Source organism: Rhinopithecus bieti, unplaced genomic scaffold (assembly GCF_001698545.2).
Source record: "Rhinopithecus bieti isolate Rb0 unplaced genomic scaffold, ASM169854v2 scaffold_26302, whole genome shotgun sequence".
In the NCBI taxonomy this organism is placed as follows: domain Eukaryota; kingdom Metazoa; phylum Chordata; class Mammalia; order Primates; family Cercopithecidae; genus Rhinopithecus; species Rhinopithecus bieti.
In genome coordinates, this window is record NW_016812027.1 from 800,721 (window position 1) to 822,378 (window position 21,658).

The 21,658-nt window shown below is 35.4% G+C and overlaps 1 protein-coding gene across 1 annotated transcript in view; it reads left to right on the plus strand.

Moving 5' to 3' along the window:
* The window catches only part of TBCA (tubulin folding cofactor A), a 73,334-nt gene extending 52,259 nt beyond the window's left edge, over positions 1–21,075 (plus strand). The window contains exons 4-6 of the mRNA XM_017895524.1: positions 4,261–4,334; positions 18,957–19,068; positions 20,820–21,075. Of these exons, the coding sequence (XP_017751013.1) occupies positions 4,261–4,334; positions 18,957–19,068; positions 20,820–20,887 (254 nt within the window). The 3' untranslated portion in view covers positions 20,888–21,075. The remainder of the gene's footprint in view (positions 1–4,260; positions 4,335–18,956; positions 19,069–20,819) is intronic.
* Positions 21,076–21,658: the final 583 nt, after the last annotated feature.

Sequence of the window (21,658 nt, forward strand, 5' to 3'; positions counted from 1 at the left end):
TGATTATGAGTGATTTTTAAATATTGTTTTTATAATTTTTTATAAATATGTACATATGTACATTACAGAAAAATATCTTAGTACAAATTTTAAAATACATACTTCAATTTTTGTATTAAATCTTAGCGTTTTCTACAAACGTGAGAAGAGCCAAATGCACCAGAAGATACTAATTCCTTGATTCAACAAATATTTATCCAGTAAATGCTAGAGAGAAAGCTAATACTATTTTAATAAGCATAAAGATGCTCAACCTTATTAGCGAAATATTTCAAACCATAATAGAAGTACTATTTCACACTCTTCTGATTGTCAGAAATTTAATAATTCTGACAATTCCAGTTCACCAGGATGCCAAGAAGTAGGAAATTTCATACACTACAGGTTGAATATCAACTGATAAAACTGCTTTGGAAAGCAATTTGATGATACTTAGTGAAGTAGAAGTTGTATATATACTCTATAAAACCTCTGTAGTATCATCTTACTTGTCATCAGTACATTGATTTGTACTATTTAAGAGTGGAACCTTTACTATTTCTCATACCACATCTTTCCCTAGCCTTTATTCCCTATAATTTTACATGCTCGCGTTACTACTGGGTTCTCAAAACTGAGTGATTTTTTTTTTTTTCTTTTTCAGGGCAACACATGCTATTCAATAACTTGTTTCCTGAACGTTTTCACAAAATACTACTTTTTAAGCAAAAACGTAACATATATTTTTTGTTATTCTAATAACCATGCAAATACGCAGCACCTTTAGTTATCCCATGTGATAGGTAGTTAAGTAACTCTTCAGTGTTGCTGGAGCCATTGTTGCTGTTTTCCGTAGACAAGCACAATGAAGTAGGATGACTTGGATTACCAATCAGAATTATCTGTGAGCTGAGCATTCTTCTATTGTATACTTCTTCAAAAGTTAACATGTTGTTTTATTGCTCAATTTTGTGAATCACTCTTTTCTGCTTCAGAATTGTTTTATAAATATATATTTCTATCTTTAAATTGAAAATGTTAAAAGACAATAGTGAGATTTCTAGACTCAACTTTTTATTCGTTTAACCAACCTTGAGTGCCTACTATGTAGGAAGATCAGTTATACAATATGAGTATAACCTAATCCTCTCTTCAAGAAACTTAAGACCTAGCAAGGCTTCAGTGTAGTGTGTTAATGCTAATATAATTAAGTAGATGTTGGATGGAATTAAGTGGAAGTCTTTCAAGTCAGGGGTCAGCAACTCTTTTTTGTAAAGGACCAGATACTGTATTTTAGGTTTTGCAGGCCATATGGTTCTTTTATCACAATACTCTTCTCTGCTCTTATTGCATGAAAACAGCCATACATGATACATAAATGAATGAGTGTATCTGTGTTCCAATAAAACTTTATTTATGGATATTAAATTTGAATTCTGTATTTTTATATGACAAATCTTTTAAAAAAATTTTAGCTATTCAAAAATGTAAAAACTGTTCCTAGCTTTTAGACTATACAAAAACAGATGACAGACCAGATTTGGCTCCCTGGCCATAGTTTGCCTACCCCTGTTTAAGTCTTTGAATTATAAGATGGTATGGAATGGGCTTCTCTTTAATAGCCTATCCAATTCCAGCTGCTTTCATTACTAGGGGAATTTAGTCACTTACCAGGTTTAGAAGTATTGAAAGTCTCATTGCTAATCCAGTAGTTTCTGAATATCGTTGATATTCTGAATAATAATCATGATTATATAATTATAATGATAATAAAACAACAATAGTAATAATGTTGCATTGATAATATGCACACAGGTCCCAAACTCAAAGGTGTGCAAGACCAAGTGTAATGCCTGACTGTTAAGGAAACAGGGAGTTACATGAATTGGGGCAAAGGAATAGCACATAACCCATCTATAGGAGACAGCAGCCACCACTTAGCTCCAGCTAGTAGTGGGAATTCAGCCCCCATGTTTCCTGATGAAAACATCCAAGAGAAGCCAGAAATTCAGATGTATATGTCAAATCTCACAGCTTTTTAATGTGGCAACATATTTTTTTTAAACAAATACTTTTCTTTTTAACATTGTGAGTCAAATAAAATCATGTTTAGGTTTCATTTAAGCAGGCTGGCAATTTGCCATCTCTGTGCTAACAAGTTTCCTTTACTATTCAAAGGGAACTTTTTGAGAAATACCTTTTGTGATATGCATTAATGATTTTATTTTAAAATTTTGTATCTCAAAGGATATTTTAATATTGAAAATTATTGTTAAAATAATTTTAAATTATAAATCAAATGCAGATTTCTGTATCTGACATTCACATGTTTCAGCTGTCATGCTTGAATGTATCAGTACTTGCAGCTTTCCCCTGAAGCTGACTTTGTGGTCACAGCTTTTTTTTCCTTTTTGCCAACAGCTTTATTGAGATATAATTCACATACCATACAATTAACCCATTTTAAGTCTACAGTTTATTGGCTTTTGGTATATTCACAGAGTTGTGCAACTATCACCACAATCATTTTAGAACATGTTTCTTACCCCCAAAAGAAACCTTAAACCGTTTAGCTGTCACCTTTCCAATTCCCCTGTTGTCCCCAGTCCTAAACAACCACTAATCTACTTTACATTTCTATAGATTTGTGTGTTCTGGATATGTCCTATAATAAAATCATACAGTATATAGCCTTTTATGTCAGGCTTCTTTTTTACTTAGCATGTTTTCAGGGTTCACCCATGTTGTGGCTTCAATCAGTACTTTGTAATTTTATTGTGCAATATTCCATTTTAGGGATATACCACATTTTCCATTGGTTATTGGACTTCCACATTTTGCCTGTCATGCATAATGTTGCTGTAAACATTCACAGACATGTTTTCTGTGGGCATGTATTTTCATTTGTCTAGGGTATATACCTAGAAATGGACATACGGTTACTCTGTTTAACTTTTTGAGGAATAGTCAAACTTTTCTAAAGCTACTATACCAGTTTTGATTGCCATCAGCAATGTTTGATGGTTCCAATTTCTCTACATCCTTGCCATCTTGCCAACAGCCAGATGGAGAAAGCTATTTTTAATGCATATGGGCTATGAAAGCTTTTCTTCTGCTCTTTAGATACTGTGTATATATGAATGTTAATATTTTCTTAGACTATTCTTTTATATTAAAACTTTAAACAACCAGAATTGGGGAAGATTGGGCTATTATGGTTAATTTAATTTGGATCATCTCTGGGATAATCAGTAGAACTTTGTATTGCAGTATTTCTTATTGTTGAAACTTTTCCTGATGTACTTTTTTAAAAATACTTTTTCTTACTTTAGGAAGTAAATACTAGTTTGTTTCCACCACATGTCTGTGAGAGAACTGCATCTAAATTATCTATCTCAGCTCCTTGCACAAGGAAACTCTGGCATAAAATTAAAGGCACAATAAATACTTGTTAAATGATTTTGTTGTTAAAAAATAATCCAGTCTTTCTGTGTTTTGGATTTGACATGCAATCTACTGAATTTTCCCCTGCCAGTAAACTGAGCTTTTACCATTGTGCTGTTTCGGATACATGTATAAAGGTTTGGAAGACATATTTAAAAAAAAAAAAAAGACAATTGTATTAGTATTATTGGTATATACTGATTTTGAGTATTGCTTTCACACTGCAATTATACTGAAGTTGGTTTTTAATTTAAAAATTAAGAATTTCATGCTTTGGGCTGGGCATGGTGACTCATGCCTGTAATCCCAGCACTTTGGGTGGCCGACGCTGGTGGATCATGAGATCAGGAGATAGAGACCATCCTGGCTAACACAGTGAAACCCTGTCTCTACTAAAAATACAAAATATATTAACTGGGTGTGGTGGTGGGCACCTGTAGTCTCAGCTACTCGGGAGCCTGAGGCAAGAGAATGGTGTGAACCCGGGAGGTGGAGCTTGCAGTGAGCACAGATCTTGCCACTATACTCCAGCCTGGGTGACAGAGCAAGACTCTGTCTCAAAGAAAAAAAAAAAAAAGAATTTCATGCTTTGATAGATTGCACTTATGTTAGGCAGGTATACGATTTAAGAGCATGAGGATCATACTTATATCTCTGCCTAAACTATTTTTCTTCTGTTCTTTCCTCCCTCCATCTAATATATCTACTTTGGCATTCTAAATATAGTATGTTTTATATTTACACAGTTTCTTTCTTATGGTCTAGAGAGAAAGCTAATTTTCTGAAATATTTTTGGCTTTTCTATAGGTTGGTCAAAGAAAAGTGATGTATGAAAAGAGGCAAAACAACAGGAAGAAAAGATTGAAAAAATGAGAGCTGAAGATGGTGAAAATTATGACATTAAAAAGCAGGTAAAATTATATCATAACAATAGCTAAAATTTACAGAATGCCATATTAACTAATGTAGTTTTTATAGTAGTCCTCTGACTGAGATTATATTATTATTTACTTCTTTACTATTAAAACTTCCATTTAAAGATAAGGAAACTCAAACACAGGTTAAATAACTGCCCAAATCACGCTGTTGCTAAGTGACATAGCTGAGGTCTTGTTTTGTTTTTTGTTTTGTTTTGTTTTGTTTGAGACAGGGCGTCACTCTGTCATCCAGGCTGGAGTGCAGTGGTGTGATCACGGCTCACTGCAGCCTTGACCTCTCGGCTCAAGCAGTTCTCCCACCTCAACTCCCCAAAGTGCTGGGATTACAGGCATGAGCCACTGCACCTGGCATAGCTAAGATTTGAACACAGGCACTCTGTTTCTAGTATCTGTACTCTTAACTGCTAAACTTTACTGCCTTTCGATTTTTTAAGTATCAGATATAAAAATGGACTAATATTATATTAATTATATATTTAGATTCACAAATATTTTCTCCAAACTGATGTGAAGACCACAAAAATAAAATATGTATTGCACTTTTCAGTGACTACTTCTGATTGTCTTCATGACAGATTTCAGTGGCCTTAACATTGCATACAGGCTCTTCTTGATTTTGAATCAAGAAATGAGGTTACATCTGCTTATCTAACCTCATTTCTTACCAATCCCCATCTTGACCTCTTAGGTGCCTTATAGCTCCCTGAACATGCCCTTTCTTCTTTGCCTCTGAAATTTTGCATGTCTGAGATGCTCTTACTCCTGGCCTTACTTATCCTTTCCTTATTAATTTCTGTTCTTCCTTGAGGTCTCTTCTACTCTCACCTCTAGACTGAGTTAGGTGCCCCTGCTTTTCGCTCCCATAACACTTCTTTATTCCCATCATAGCATATATTGAACGTTCATTCTCAGCTGACAGTTGCTTCATAATTCCTTGAGAAAATAAAGGCCATTAGGGAATTTTCTCATATTCTTACGACAAAATCTATCAACCTATCTGTATCTGTACGTATACCACCTTCCTTCCTGTAAGAGTGGATGATGTGCCCTAGCCCTTGTTATAACTATCAGTGACATTGTTATTACTCTTTTTTCCGTTATCTTAAATACCTCAATAGCATCTGACACAAGTTACCACTTTCACCTTGAAACTTGACACGTCCTCTGAGGTGTTCAAAATTAAAATCTTGATCTCACAGTACTCCAACCTACTCTCCCAAACAAAAAAACTATTTCTTCTTTCTTTTTCCTCATCTCAGTGAGTGGTACCTCCACTCATCCAGATACTCAAGCCAAAAATTTAGTTGGTCCCTTCTTGATATTTTTCTCTCTTTCTAATAACCACATCTAATATCGGCATCTCCTATTTCTTGTTTTCTTTTCTTTTCTTTCTTTTCTTTTTTGAGACGAAGTCTTGCTGTGTCACCCAGGCTGGAGTGCAGTGGTGCAATCTCGGCTCACTGCAATGTTCGCCTCCCGGGCTCAGCTGATTTTCCTGCCTCAGCCTCCCAAGTAGCTGGGATCAACAGGCATGCACCACCACACCCGGCTAATTTTGTATTTTAGTAGAGACAGGGTTTTGCCGTGTTGGCCAGGCTGTTAAATTCCTGACCTCAGGTGATCTGCCTGCCTTAGCCTCCCAGAGTGCTGGGATTACAGGGGTGGGCTACTGCGCCCAGCCAGCACCTCCTATTTCTTACTCTCTATTTTTTACTCTCTACTGCCATTTTTCTAGTCTAGTCCACTATCATCTCTTGCTGGTACTGTTTATTGCAGAAGCCTCCCAGTTGACATACTTCTTTCACCCTTGACATCCTCCATTCCTTCCCCACCACAACAAGCAAATAAATCTCTATAAAATGTACCTCAGATCACTTGGTCTTCTACTTAAAATCTAGTGTCAGATGCATTTAAAATAATTTCCAGATGACAGTTTTAAAAAAGGAGAGTGTGAACCAGCTTATACAGACTATATCTTAAAATTTATTTTTAAAATCAGCTCATGAACTCACAGTCATTTTTGCCATGTAAATTGTGGCATAATTGGTAATCACACTTAGGCTTAATTCAGCAAATTAATCAATCATTTAAAATAGAATTTTTTGTAGGGAGTTGCTTTCTGCCGTGCAGAAGAAATGCAGCAGCAGCTGAAACAACTTGTTGGCTGTGTCTTCCCTTGGCTGTCTAGGAAGACAGCCTTCTTATTTTATTAAGCTTTTAGGAGAGGCCGTCTTCCTTTATTTGTGATATAGCACTGTGTGTATAAAAGACATTTGTGTGTCAGATACTCATAAATTGAGGGAGGATTAGTAAACAGATGTGTAGATATATTATGTCCCCTTTATTTTGTTTTTTAATATTAATAAATTATATTGGGCAGTGGAGTCTCTTTGTGATGCTCAAGCTGGAGTGCAGTGGTGTGATCCTAGCTCACTGTTACTGCCTCAAACTCCTGGGTTCAAGTGATGCTCCCACCTTAGCCTCCAGAGTAGCTGGGACTACAGATGTGTGCCACCATGCCTGGCCAATTTTTAAATTTTTTATAGAGACAGGCTCTCACTTTCTTGTTTAGGCTGGTCTTCAACTCCTGGCCTCCAGTGATCCTCCCACCCCAGCCTCTCAGAGTCCTGGGATTATATGCGTGAGCTCCCCAGCCTGGCCTTGTCCACCTTTATGAACTAACTACCCTTCATAAGGATTTACATATGGAATGTAACTTTTTATTCTTAAAATTATGATACATACTGCTTTTGTACCTCTTTCACTACATCTAGTGGGAAAATATTATGACATAGTATGTAACTTAATTTTATCCAGGTCCTTCTTGGACTTCATCAGCTTGTTTTCCCGGTCATGTAGCTAGTGACCTCATTTAGTCTTTTTCTTTGCCCTGCTTTTTTTCACCATCAATAATGTATTTTAAAATAGCCCTATAGCTAAAATAGTAGTTATCTGTTACATGGAGTGGAGGAATAAATGTGTTCCCTTTCTAAATAAAATTCTACAAATAATGTTATGGGTTATCACAGAACCTGTTTTCATTTATATTCATGTATGTATCATATTTCAATAAAATCACTACTTTATAGGTAAGGATTAACTACTGAATCTTGTGTTGTACTTGTCATTTCAAAATACCAGCCACATACTAGTTGCATTACTGACTACATACACAGATGTAAAAGGGAAAAAAAATTGTTCAAAAGTTGTTTCTACCCTCAGCCATGTTAAAATTCTCTTTTTGGTCATAGGTATCATAGTTTTTAACAGGATTTGTTAGATTCATAGCCAACTTAGTACTTATTCAGAAATAACATCTCATATCTCATTATAGAACAATAGTTGTTTCTGTTTGCTTCTGTTGTCGACCTACCATGTATATAGTTGTCAATTGCAGTTTTGTTTCAGAGTTTCCTAAAAACTTGTCTTTAGCCAACCTACATACATTTCTTAATTTCCTTTCCCTGACTTAGCTATATTATGGCCATTCATTTTTTTTTATCATATACAATGGGTGTTGCATAACCAAAAGGATGGTCTGTTCCTGATTGCCTGAGACTTTAAGGTCAGCAATGATTTTCTTAATATTTATCATGCCTCTCGTAGAAAATATCAAGAAAGCCAAGTGCTGCATTTTGTGGGTTTTCTACACTTCTCCCTAGATTTCCTCCTCTTCTGAGCTAAACACTGTCCTCAGTCACTTCTCACTACTTTGGCTCTTCTCTTGCTTGGATCCTTTTTTCTCTGGCTTTCCTACCTCTTCTAAATTGGCTGTATTTTAAGCACACACTTAAGGTGCTATCTCTTATTCTGTACCAAACTCTTACCTGAAGATGGTTGCCAGAAATCAGGGGACAGTCCCTCTGTTGGACTAGGTATAATTTTGGTTCTTTTAAAATAAGTAATTAGGCCAGGTGCAGTGGCTCACGTCTGTAATCCCAGCCCTTTGGGAGGCCAAGCTGGGTAGATCACTTGAGCCTAGGAGTTTGAGACTAGCCTGGGGAACAAGCTAGTCTCAAACTATCTTGTTTGCATTAGTCCGTTTTTACACTGCTATATAGAACTACCTGAGACTAGGCAATTTATAAAGAAAAAAGGTTTACTTGACTCTCAGTTCCACATGGCTGGGGAGACCTCAGGAAACTTATAATCATGGCAGAATGTGAAGGGGAAGCAAGCACCTTCTTCACAAGGTGGCAGGGGCGAGAGAGAGAACAAGTGGGAAGTGCCCCACTTTTAAACCCTCTGATCTCATGAGAACTCACTCACTATCAGAGCATGTAGGAAACCGCCCCTATAATCCAATCATATCCCACCAAGCCCCTCCCTAACATGTGGGGATTATAATTCAAGATGAGATTTGTGTGGGGACACAGAGTGAAACCATATCAAAGATGAAACTGTCTCTACAAAAAAAAATTTTTTTTAAATGTATTAGAATACAAAAAATTAGCTGGGTGTGGTGGTGTGCATCCATAGTCCCAGCCACCTAGGAGGCTGAGGTGAGAGGATCACCTGAGCCCAGGAGGTCAAGGCTGCAGTGAGCCATGATCATGCCACTGTACTCCAGCCTGGGTGACAGAGTGAGGCCTTCTCTCAAAAAATATACAAAATAAAATAGAAAATTAAAAAGTAAGCAACTAGGTAAAAGTTTTCAGGAGGCCAGAATATCAGTCAATTAAATTTTTATTCTGTCTTTTTTTAAATTTTCTGACTAAACAATATAACATGTCATTCAAATATTGCTCAAATTGATTTTAGCCTTCTGTTTCTGATAGCTCTCTTCTTCTCCACCAATTAAGGTTGGGTACAGAGGGTTTTGCCCTCACTTGGTAAAGCTTTCTGTTTTGTTTTTCAACCTATCCTGGGGCATAATGATTGGCAGTAATGACACTCAGTCAGACATATCTCTGTCATTTCTCCTGAGGCACAACTCATCTCTTAGGTTCCAGAAGTAATAAGACAAACTGGTATAATTTTTGGACAAAGAGTTCTCAGTTTTCTCACAAAAGAGTTCTCACAAAAGCTTTGCAATTATTGCATATAATTGCAGTAATGTAAAATTCATCTTTTTGAAAAAGATGTACACACTTTTTTTTACTCTTTGAAACAAGAGTGAACATTTACGATGACATGTTTCTATGTTTTCCTAAAATATAAAGGGGAAATGTTTTCATTAAATATATGGAAAACGTTAGGAGGCGTCAGTCAACAAAGAAGATACCCCTTTGACCAGGAGTGTCTCACAAGGCTGATCCTCAAAGAAAAACCCAGATTTTCTTTTAATCAGTAATAAAAATACGGAAAATAACTTACAATCATGCAAGAAAATGTGTTTGTCTCTTGGTACATATATGCAGACTTATAGAAGGTAATACACTTGCTTTTTTTGTGTGTAGATTTCACAGGAAATTCCAAAAGAAATTCAAAGAGGTCTTGTACATCCTTCATCCTACCTCCCCCAATGTTAATATCTTGTGTAAATATAATACAGTATTCAAACCATGAAGTTGACATTGGTACACCACAGAGCTTACTCATATTTCACTAGTTATACCTGCACTCATTAGTGTGTTTGCATGTATAGTTCTCTGCAGTAGCATGTGCAGCAACCAATCAAGATGGAGAACTGTTCCATCGCAAAGCTCCCTCTTGCCACCTCTTTTTAGCCACCTCATCCCCTCTGCTCCCTAAACCCTAAATAGTTACACTGCCTCAAGAATGTCACGTAACAGAATGGAATCTACAGTATGTAACCTTTTAAAATCGGCTTTTTCTATTTTATATAATTCCCTTTAGGTCCATTGAAGTTATTGAGTGTATCAATAGTTTGTTCTTTATTACTACTAAGTAGTATTCCATGGTTTGGATGTACTAACATTTAACCTTTGATGACCATTTGGATTGTTTCCAGGTTTTTGCTGTTGTGAGAAAAGCTGCTGTGAACATTCATGTACAGTTTTGATGTGAACATAACTTTTATTTTATGTGGTTTTGGGGAACAGGTGGTTTTTGGTTACATGAGTAAGTTCTTTAATGGTGATTTTTGAGATTTTGGTGCACCCATCACCCAAGCAGCATACACTGAACCTGATTTATAGTCTTATCCCTCACCCCATTTGTACCCTTTCCCTCTGAGTCCCCAAGGTCTATTGTGTCATTCTTATGCCTTTGCATCCTCATAGCTTTGCTCCCATTTATGAGTGAGAACATATGATGTTTGCTTTTCCATTCCTGAGTTACCTCACTTAGAGTCTAATAGTCTCCAGTCCCATCCAAGTTGCTGCAAATGCCATTAACTCATTCCTTTTTATGGCTGAGTAGTATTCCATATATATATATATATATATACACGCGCACACACACACACACACACACACATGGCACAGTTTATTCACTTGTTGATTGATGGACATTTGGGTTGGTTCCACATTTTTGCCATTGTGGATTGTGCTGCTGTAAACATGCGTGTGCAGGTATCTTTTTCATATGATGACTTCTTTTCCTCTGGGTAGATACCCAGTAGGAATTGCTGGATCTAATGGTAGTCCTACTTTTAGTTCTTTAAGGAATCTCCACCAACATCTACTATTTTTTTATTTTTTGATTATGATCATTCTTGCAGGAGTAAGGTGGTATCGCATTGTGGTTTTAATTTGCATTTCATTGATCATTAGTGTTGGGCATTTTTTCATATTTTGTTGGCCATTTGTATGTCTTCTTTTGAGACTTGTCTATTCATGTCCTTAGCCCACTTTTTGATGGGATTGTTTTTTTCTTGCTGATTTGTTCAAATTTGTTACAGATTCTGGATATTAGTCCTTTGTCAGATGTATAGATCGTGAAGATTTTCTCCCACTCTGTGGCTTGTCTGTTTACTCTGCTGACTGTTCCTTTTGCCATGCAAAGGCTCTTTAATTAAGTCCCAGCTATTTATCTTTGTTTTTATTACATTTCCTTGTGGGTTCTTAGTTATGAAATCATTGCCTAAGCCAATGTCTAGAAGGGTTTTTCCAGTGTTATCTTCTAGAATTTTTATGGTTTCAGGTCTTAGATTTAAGTCCTTAATCCATCTTAAGTTGATTTTTTTATAAGGTGAGAAATAAGGATCCAGTTTCATTTTCCTACATGTGGCTTGCCAAGTGTCCCACCACCATTTGTTGAAAAGGGTGTCCTTTCCCCACTTTGTTTTTGTTTGCTTTGTCAAAGATAGTTGGCTGTAAGTATTTGGGTTTATTTCTGGGTTCTGTACTCTTGAACATAAGTTTTCATTTCTGTAGGATAAATGCCTAACAGTGCAATTACTAGGTTGTATTCCTATGGTTTTTGTTTTAAAAGAAACTACCAAACTCTTTTCCAGAGTGGCTGTACTATTTTATGTTCCCACCAGCAATGATTCAGTTTCTCTACATCCTTACCAGCATTCACTGTGTGTGATCTCTATTTTTTAATTTTAGCATTTAGCCATCAGCTGTATGATAGCTGTACAGTGATAACTCATTGTGCTTTTAATTTGCATTTCCATAATGGCTAATGATGTTGAACGTTTTTTCATGTGCTTATTTGCTGTCTGTATATCCTCTTCAGTGAAAATGAATGATCAGGCCTTTTGCCCACTAATTGGATGCTTTGTTTTTTTACATTTGAGTTTTGAGAGTTCACTGTATATTCTAGACACATGCCCTTTGTCAGATACGTGGTTTGCAGATATTTCTGTTTGTAGTTGTCTTTTTCTCCTCTTAACAGTGTCTTTGACAGAGAAACAGGGATTTTTTTTTGTTTTTGTTTTGAGACAGAATCTTGCTCGGTCGCCCAGGCTGGAGTGCAGTGAGGAGATCTCGACTCACTGCAACTTCTGCCTCCTGGGTTGAAATGTTCCTTCTGCCTCAGCCTCCCAAGTAGCTGGGACTGCAGGCATGCGCCACCATGCCTGGCTAATTTTTTTTTTTTTTTTTTTTTTTTTTTTTTTTTTTATGGAGCCATACTCTTTGCTGGAATGCAGTGGTGTGATCTCAGTTCACTGCAACCTCTGCCTCCCAGGTTCAAGCAATTCTTCTGTCCCAGCCTCCCTAGTAGCTGGGATTATATGCGCCTGCCGCCATGCCCAGCTAATTTTTGTGTTTTTAGTAGAGAAAATGTTTCACCGTGTTGGTCAAGCTGGTCTCGAACTCCTGACCTCAAATGATCTGCCCGCCTTGGCCTCCCAAAGTGCCGGGATTATAGGCATGAGCCATCGCACCCAGCCAAGTTTTTAAATTCAAGAACATCCAATTTATCATTACTTCCTTTTATGAATCATACTTTTGGTTTCAGGGCTAAGGTCTCTTGGCTTGTCTTAGATTCCAAAGATTTTCTTTTCTTTTTTTATCTTGAAAGTTGTATGATTTTGTGTTTTATATTTAAGTCTTCAATCCATTTTGAGGTAATTTTTATATAAGGTGTTACGTTTGGTTTGAGATTCATCTTTTTGCCAATGTCCAGTTGCTCCAGCAGCATTTGTTGAAAAGGCTGTCCTCCCTTCATTGAATTGCTTTTGTATCTTTGTCAAAAATAGTTGGACATACTTGTATGGGTTTACTTTTGTGTTCTCTCTTCTGGTTCATTAATCTTTATCTATCCCTTTAACAACACTGCACTGTTTTGATTCCGTACCGATGTAGTAAATCTTAACATTGGGAAGAGTGAGTATCTATTTTATTTTATTCTTTCAAAATTATTTTAGCTTTTCTAGTTTGTTTTGGCTTTCCATGTAAATTTTTAAATAAGCCTGTCTGTGTCTATAAAACACCTTTTGATAGGAATTGCATTAAACCTAAAAATCAGTTTGGGGCAAATTGATGTCCCAGTTAATGGACATGGTAAGTCTTTCTAATTTATTTAGGTCTGATTTCTTTCATCAGCATTTTATAATTTTCAGCATACAGATCCTGCCCATTATAAATGTATAGCAAAGTTTTTTTTTTTTTTTTTTTTGACTCTCTTGCAAATGGTATTGTTTTTAGTTTTGGTTTCCACATACCATATTTGTTGTTAGATATAAAAATGCAGTTGATTGTTTTTTTTGTGTGTGTTGATCTTGTAACCTGCAAACTCACCTTGCTGAACTTATTCTAGGATTATATTCATTTTCTTTCTCAGACCTGATGATGTGAGTTACACGGATTGATTTTCAGATATTTAACTGTCCTTGCGTACATACAATGAATCCCACTTGATACTGGGATATAAATAATTATTTGTATACATTGCTGAATTCAATTTGCTAATTTGTTGAGGCAGTTTTCTTTTTTGTGCTGTCTTTATGCGGTGTTGCTGTAAGGTTAATACTGATTTCATAAAATCGTTTGAGAATATTGATTTAAAAAATCATTTGTTCCTTTTCTGTTTTCTTGAAGGATTTGTGTAAAATTGGTGTTAATTGTTATTTAAATATTTGGTAGAATTGTCTATTGAAATTGTCTGGGCCTGGAGAGCTCTTTTGTAGGAACTTTTAAATTACAACTTCATTCAGCAGAACATTGGAGAAAAGGTATTTTTTAAGTTAACAACAACAAATAAATTATAACTTCAGTTTCTGTAGCGATTAATAGGACTGTAAGTAATTAAGTTTGGGTAGTTGGTAGTTTTTGAGGAATTGATCAATTTCGTCTAAGTTGTTTATGAACATTATGAACAATATTATAACATCATTTATAGTATTTCTTCTCATTTTAATAGTTGCAGCATCTGTAATGATATCCTCTATTTTGGACTACTTTTGGTGATTTCTGCCCTTTCACTTTATCTTTGTCTGTCTTCCTAAAGGTTTATCAGCGTGGTTTTTTTTTTTTTCTTTTCAAGAAACCAGCTTTTTGGTTTTTTAATTTTATTACTATTTTTTTGAGACAGGGTTTCACTCTGTCGCCCAGACTGGAGTGCAGTGGTACGATCCTGGCTCACTGCAGCCTTAACCTCCCAAGCTCAAGCACTTCTCCCACTTTAGCCTCCCAAGTAGCTGGGACTACAGATGTGTGTCACCATGCCTGGCTAATTTTTCGTAGAGGTGGGGTCTTGCCATGTTGCCCAGGCTGGTCTCGAGTTCCTGGTCTCAAGCGATCTGCCTGCCCCGACCTCCCAAAGTGTTAGGATAATAGGCGTGAGCCATGGCACCCAGCCAAAACCGGCTTTTTGTTTCATACAGTTTTGTCTATTGCTTTTCTGTTTTTAATTTCATTGATTTCTGCTCTTATATATTATTTCCTTCCTTCTGCTTGTTTTAGGTTTATTTTGCTCTTTTTCTAGCTTCTTGAAACAAGAACTTATTTAAATTAAAACAAGATTATTAATTTCAGACCTTTCCTTTTTATTAATGTGAGCATTTAGTGCTATAAATTTCCCAACAGACACCGCTTTAGCTGCATCCCGTAAAATTTGACATATTATATTTTCATTTCCATTTATATATGTCTTTTTTGAGACTTTTTTTTGGCCCATGGGCTCCTTACATGTATGTTGTTTAATTTCTAAGTAGGGATTTTCCTTTCTGTTATGATTCCTAATTTTATACCATTATAGTCAGATAATGTATTATGTAGGATTTCAGTTCTTTTAAATTTGTTGAGATTTTTGCTATTGTTTGGGTTTTTTGATCCAGAATATGGCTTACTTCAGTAAATATTTCATGGATACTTGAAAAGTACTTGTATTCTCCTTATTACAACACTGTATTCTCCTTTCTTTCTGAAGTAGAGTGTTCTATAAAAGTCAGTTACACCTTGTGTGTTGGTGTTGTTCAGTTCTTTTATACCTTTACTGATTTTCATCTAATATTTCTATCAGTTGCTGAGGGGGGTATTGAAATCCCCAGCTTATGTATATGGATTTGTCTGTTTTTCCTTTCAGCGCTGTCAGTTTTGGTTTTACATATTTTAAAACTCTGTTGTTTAATGCATGCACATCTAAGATCACTATATTTTCTTGGTAGATTGATAATTTTATGATAATGTAACATCCCTCCTTGTCTGTGATAATTATTTTGCTTTGAAGTTTACTTCATCTAGTATTAAGTTTAGCCACTCCTGATTTTTTGGCTTTTTAGAGGCAAGGTCTCACTCTTTTGCCTAGGCTGGAGTACATTGTCACGATCATAGCTCATTGTAACCTCCCAGCTCCTGGGCTCAAGTAATCCTCCTGTCTCAGCCTCTTGAGTAGCTAGAACTACAGGCATGTGCCACCACACTCACCTAATTTTTATTTTTTGTATACAGAGTTTCACTGTGTTTCCCAGGCTGGTTGCAAACTGCTGACCTCAAGCGATCTTCCTGCCTTGGCCTCCTTAAGTGCTGGGATTATATAGGAATGAGCCACCATGCCTAGCCCTGCTTTTTTAAATTTATTTTTTCCCATCCTTTTATTTTTTATTTTATTATGTTTGAAGTGAGTTTCTTGTGACAGCATGTTATTGGGTCCAATCCATGAATCTCTGCCTTTTAACTAGTATATTTACACTTATAGTAATTACTGATACATTAGAGCCTAAGGGCCCAAAGATCATTTTTTTTTTTTTGACTTAAGATTCTTCTTACAATCTTATTCATTTGGCAATAACCATAAAATACAAGTCAAATAGTTTTCCTGAGAAGTGAGTACATTACCATTTTACCACCATCTAAAGGAAACACTTAACCATTATTCCAGTAATCTCTGGATTACTCTAGAGCCCAGCCTGGCAAACTAATGCCATTGGTTTCAGAGGTAGCCAATAGCCAATATTAGAGTATCTATTGATTATTATAGCTATAGGTATAGCCAGCTTCTGATGGATGATCTGGATCCTTAAAGAAGCTGGAAACCTCATCACAATCAAGCAATAACCTAAGAGCTGAATTGACATTGGCCAGATTATTTCACAGAGCTCTTCTTTCTGACAGAAATGAAGATCTGCCCATTGGGGTATTTCCTTTCCAATTTACATATGTTTGACTCTAAAGGAAATTGATTAGATTTTAGGTTCAGCCATTTATTCATAATACCTGAACCTTGCTAAACTAACTCCCAACTTCCATTTTACCAAATAAGTACCCCCTATAAAACCATAACTTGTTTTAAAAACAATTAGACATCAGTCAGTACCACATCCTGTTGTGCTTGTTCCTTTAAGGTTCTTTGCATCTCCCAGTCTGTGCCAAGATCCTGAATTAAGCTCAGACTTATCATAGTCAACATTAGAATAAACTGACAATTGATTCAGATATTGTAAACAGAGGACAGTTAATTTGAGTACTACCTCCCAAGGGAAACCCTTTGAAAGATAATATTCATTTAATTAAGTTTAGGTGTTTTGGGGGGTATCTTTACATATATAATCACACCTCATATACTGTGTTTTAAATTATTCCAGACAGTTGCAATTCAGTGTCCAAAGGTTAAATACATGATTTATGGCTTTGATGAAGATGTGGTTTGTGGATTCCAAATCATAGTCATCACTGTGTTCCTTTGGCTCTCTGTGGCATGAGCTTCTTGAAGCAATCTCAAATGTTTATTTTCATGTTAATACACCTAGACTTATGGATTGGAGGACAGAGACCTTTTCTTTTTCATCTTTGTATCCCCAGTACCTGGCATCCTGAAGACGTATAGTAAACTTATTGAATGAATTGGGGTAGTGTATGGGAGAGCCTGAGCTTTGGCCCTGTGTAAGTCGGAGTCCTGTTTTGATAGATTGAGGATTCTTGGTCTGTAATAATAGATAGAATTTTAATGAATAGAAGTTATTTTTGGATGGCATTGCTTAAAGATTTTTTTGGTGGCTAAAACTTAGAAAATATTTTTTTACAAACACATATAGTGACTTGTCATGGATTTGACCTATTCATTTCATCTTGTTTAATTCCTGTAACCATTCTGAAGGGAATTCCTTAAGAAAGGAAATAGGAAAAATCCAGTATGAAATGTTCCTGTCACTGGTTTTTCACATGTATTCAAACTAACCAGATACACAAAAATAATTTAATGGCAGTGGTTAAATGTGTAGTCATAGTATGATTAGCTCTGAAATAAAATGATGATTTTATGTTTGAAATTTTCAACCTGTGCTTTATTAGTAAAAGAGGCTTAAGTTCAATGATAGATTTCCACCTGAGAACATAGATGTGACTAAAGAACTTCCTCAGATTTTTATTTTCAATATGAGCTCTGACAAAGCTATTTGGGAAAGGAAGATGGTACTGGGACTTAAAGTTTCTATTAAAATACAATATTATTGCATTTAAATTATATCATTACTTTTTATTTTATATGAGCTTGATAATCTCCTTAGTAAAAGCTCAGATTTTCTACCCATTTCTTTAAAGGTATTTGACCAAACATTATTTTCTGGAAATAAATGTTTAGATGAGCTCTATGTTTCTTTCTGAGAATAGTTTAAGGAAATAAAGCTTACTACTACTCTAAGAAAAAGCCCTATTTGAAGTCCAACATGTGGACTAAGTCCAACTTATTTACTCTTATCAATTGGGTTTCCCTGTCATTGATTTGATTTTTTTTTCTTTTATGATTTGATGTGTTATAGTCCAGTTTTGAATGATGAATTTTATGTCCAGAAATATCCTCTGGAATACATATTTCTGTGTTTAATTCTGTAGTGTCTGTCATCAGGAGGAATAGGCAAGAAGTTTAGATTCAGAGGGGTGCCACGTTGGTAATTTGGCTCACATTGCATGGGGAGAATAATCTCTCTCCTAAAATGAAGCACGAGGATAAGTAATAACTTTTTATGCATGATAAGCATCAAAAATATGAACCTGCTGGTCTTTGCTTTTCATTTTTCTTTACCTCTCTCTTTCAGTGTGAACCTCCTGCAGTGTGCACACAATGTGATCAATAACTCAATAACTTTTTTCATGCAGTAATTATCTCCATGTGATATTATCTGAACACTGTTTTTCTTTATTACTCAAAAGATGCAGGAGATATTTATATAACCAGCTGATCCCATTTTGGATAAAGGTGCTTTGTGACAGCAGGGGAAATAGTTTATTTTAAATAGCCTTTTAAAATAAATGCTCTATGAAAAGCTTTTGCAGTTAACTTTTACTTAGCATGAGAAGGTGATTACCAAAAAGATTTAGTTCTAAAACTTGTACTTTGTAGATTTTACAGTATGATAGTCTTGCTTTTCTAACCTTTTTTTTTTTTAATTGAGATGGAGTTTCACTCTTGTTGCCCAGGCTGGAGTGCAATGGTGCAATCTCAGCTCATCGCAACCTCTGCAAGTAGCTGGGATTACAGGCATGCGCCACCATACTCAGCTAATTTTGTATTTTTAATAGAGACAGGGTTTCTCCATGTTGGTCAGGCTGGTCTCGAACTCCTGACCTCAGGTGATCTACCTGCCTCAGCCTCCCGAAGTGCTGGGATTACACACATGAGCCACCGTGCCCAGCCTTTCTTTCTAACTTCTAATAAACACAGTTTAAGTTAAAATATTGAACTATTTAACATAACCATAACTTTTTTCTGATTCCTGTTAATAAGGATATATTTACCAAGATATGAGCTAAACACATACAAGTTTTGCCATCTCTGAACATCTCACAGAGATTCTCATTCTAGGTAGAGATCCTACAAGAATCCCGGATGATGATCCCAGATTGCCAGCGCAGGTTGGAAGCCGCATATTTGGATCTTCAACAGATATTAGTAAGTAAAGACTTCTGTGTCATATGTTAAAAAAAATTTTTTTTCAATCCAATACATGGAAAGCCAGAAGTTTAAATATTTAACACTGAGAACTAGTCGGCAGTATTTCTTGTTCACTTGCCCTTTATACCACTATATTTTAAAATAATTAATGGAGTTTAAATTGTGTTTTGAATTACGCCTCCAGTAAAAGTATTGTTTTCTAGCATGTTTGTTCAATTCATTAAAATTTAGCTAAATTTATTTAAGTTATGATAGTACCAGTATTGTCCAGCAAGGTCTTGATTATTTGGTTTTCATACATAAAGATCTTTTGAGACATTGAGGATGAGTTGACTGATTAAAATTTTAAAAGATCTAATGTTTCAAAAGAATTTGGGCTCTTAATAAAAGGATCTGGAATTCTTTCACATTCAAACCTAAATCAGTTTGAGAGAGGGGGAAAAAACTGGTAATCTAGGTAGTCCCCTCATAATAACTTGGAGCTGAATAACACTTATACTTGCTGGTATAAATGCCTTATGATACAGAAGGTAAATAAAGCAGGAAATAATAACTGTTAAAATACTGAGATAGGAAGCATCATTTGTATTTCTTAACAGTTTAAATGCTTTTTTCTCTCATGAATCTAGTAGCTGAGAAAGTAATAGAAATTGCTTGAAAAAAATAATGTCGGCCACCGGGCCCGGTGGCTGACGCCTGTAATCCCAGCCATTTGGGAGGCCGAGGCGGGCGGATCACGAGGTCAGGAGTTGAAGACCAGCCTGACCAACATGGTGAAATCCTGTCTCTACTAAAATAAATACCAAAATAATAATAATGTCTTTGGATGATATATTTGTGTGTGAGGATGTATTTAACAATATCTCTGCCCTCAAAGAGCTTATATTTACTAACAGAGAACAAAGATGTGTTTAAGGTGTAACATGGAAGTTTAAGAAATTCTTACCTATAGTTTGAGCTAAGCAAATTCTCAGTCCTTTTGCTTTCAGTTTGCATATTAAATACACACATACTTTATTTCCTCTACTCTGTTTGTGTATCTCCGTCTTTTATTGACCTGACATAAACTGCTAACCATAGATAGCTTCATGTAAAATCAAACAAAATTTCCTGTGTAATTTAGATGATATTATTTCATTTTTCTGTTATCATTACAATATATTAGTAAAAGTTGCCTGTATATCAGTATTATGGAAAAACTCAATCTTTAAATATCAGAAAATGAAAGATGTATTTTGTTTCCTTTAGTGTAGGGTATGTAATACTCATTAGCAAGCAAGCAATTCATTTGTTGAATTCAGAGATTATATTTAACTCTGTTGTGACATTGAAAGCCTTCTTTGTCATTGGGAATAGTTGGTGGATTATTTTGGCCTGAATGCTGTCATGTATGGAATATGTTAGCAAATCTTGCTTTTTACTTTTCTCTTTCGTATGATAATGATGGGTGAACAAAATGAGAATAAACTTGTCTGAGGTTTTTATTTAATTTACTTAATGCTGGTAGCTTTGGAAGGCTGTGTTATTCACTTATTATATGAGAATATATACAGTGAAGCAAAAGCACCAGTTTTTTCTTCCTTTCCTTGTAAAGAGGGAGCAGAATGTGGGAAACCTGTGGAATTACAGTATGTTTAGATGAGTCTTGGGATTTTTTACTTTTAATTTTTTAGTTATTTACATTAATGGTTTGTAATATTTGAGTAAAAAAGTACTGAATCTTGAAAAGGATAAACTTAATTTTATTGTATTTCATTTTAGGAATGTGAAAAGACTTGGAAGAAACTGAGGAATATAAAGAAGCACGTTTAGTACTGGATTCAGTGAAGTTAGAAGCCTGAAACTTTTCTTGTATGGGGTGGTTTTGCATTGAATCCTGGGGTCCATTTTACAATCCATTATTTTTGACCACTGCTGTGTGTTCAAGTAGTGTAAGAATGTGATTGTTTTTATCTGGTTACATATGTATTTCTTTGTCTAATTTAATATGTCAAATAAATGAGTACATCTAATAAAATTGTTTATTTTGTACTTTACAAAATTTTTAAATTAACCTTTTATCATTAAACCACATAGACTTTATGACAGAGAACTATAATCTGTTAGGTTCTATTTAAACTCTACGTATTTTGCTTCATAAGCATAGATTGAGTTTTAAAAAATAGGATACCAGATTTTCAAATAACAATCCAAATTTTAGTTGGGTATAGTGGTACATGCCTGTATTCCCAACTACTGGGGAGTCTGAGGTGGGAGGATTGCTTGAGCCCAGTAATATGAGGGTGCAGTAAGGTATGATTATGCCACTGTACTCCAGCCTAGGGAACATAGCAGGACCCTATCTCTAAAAGATTGAATTATAAGCAGTTTATTTGGAATAGAATACAGCTGATACAAAAGGAAGAACTCTCTTTGGGGAAGGTCTCACATAAGGCCTTCACAGTGAAAGTCTAACATTTCCATTACTGTAAATGAATGAGAAACATTTAAATCTTTTTCCAGGACAGATTCACACAGAAAACACCCAGCCGTTTAGATCTTCAAATAAGATTCTTATGAACAATGAAGAGTTGAATGGTATTTTGAAACAATAATGGCTATTGCCAGTGAAG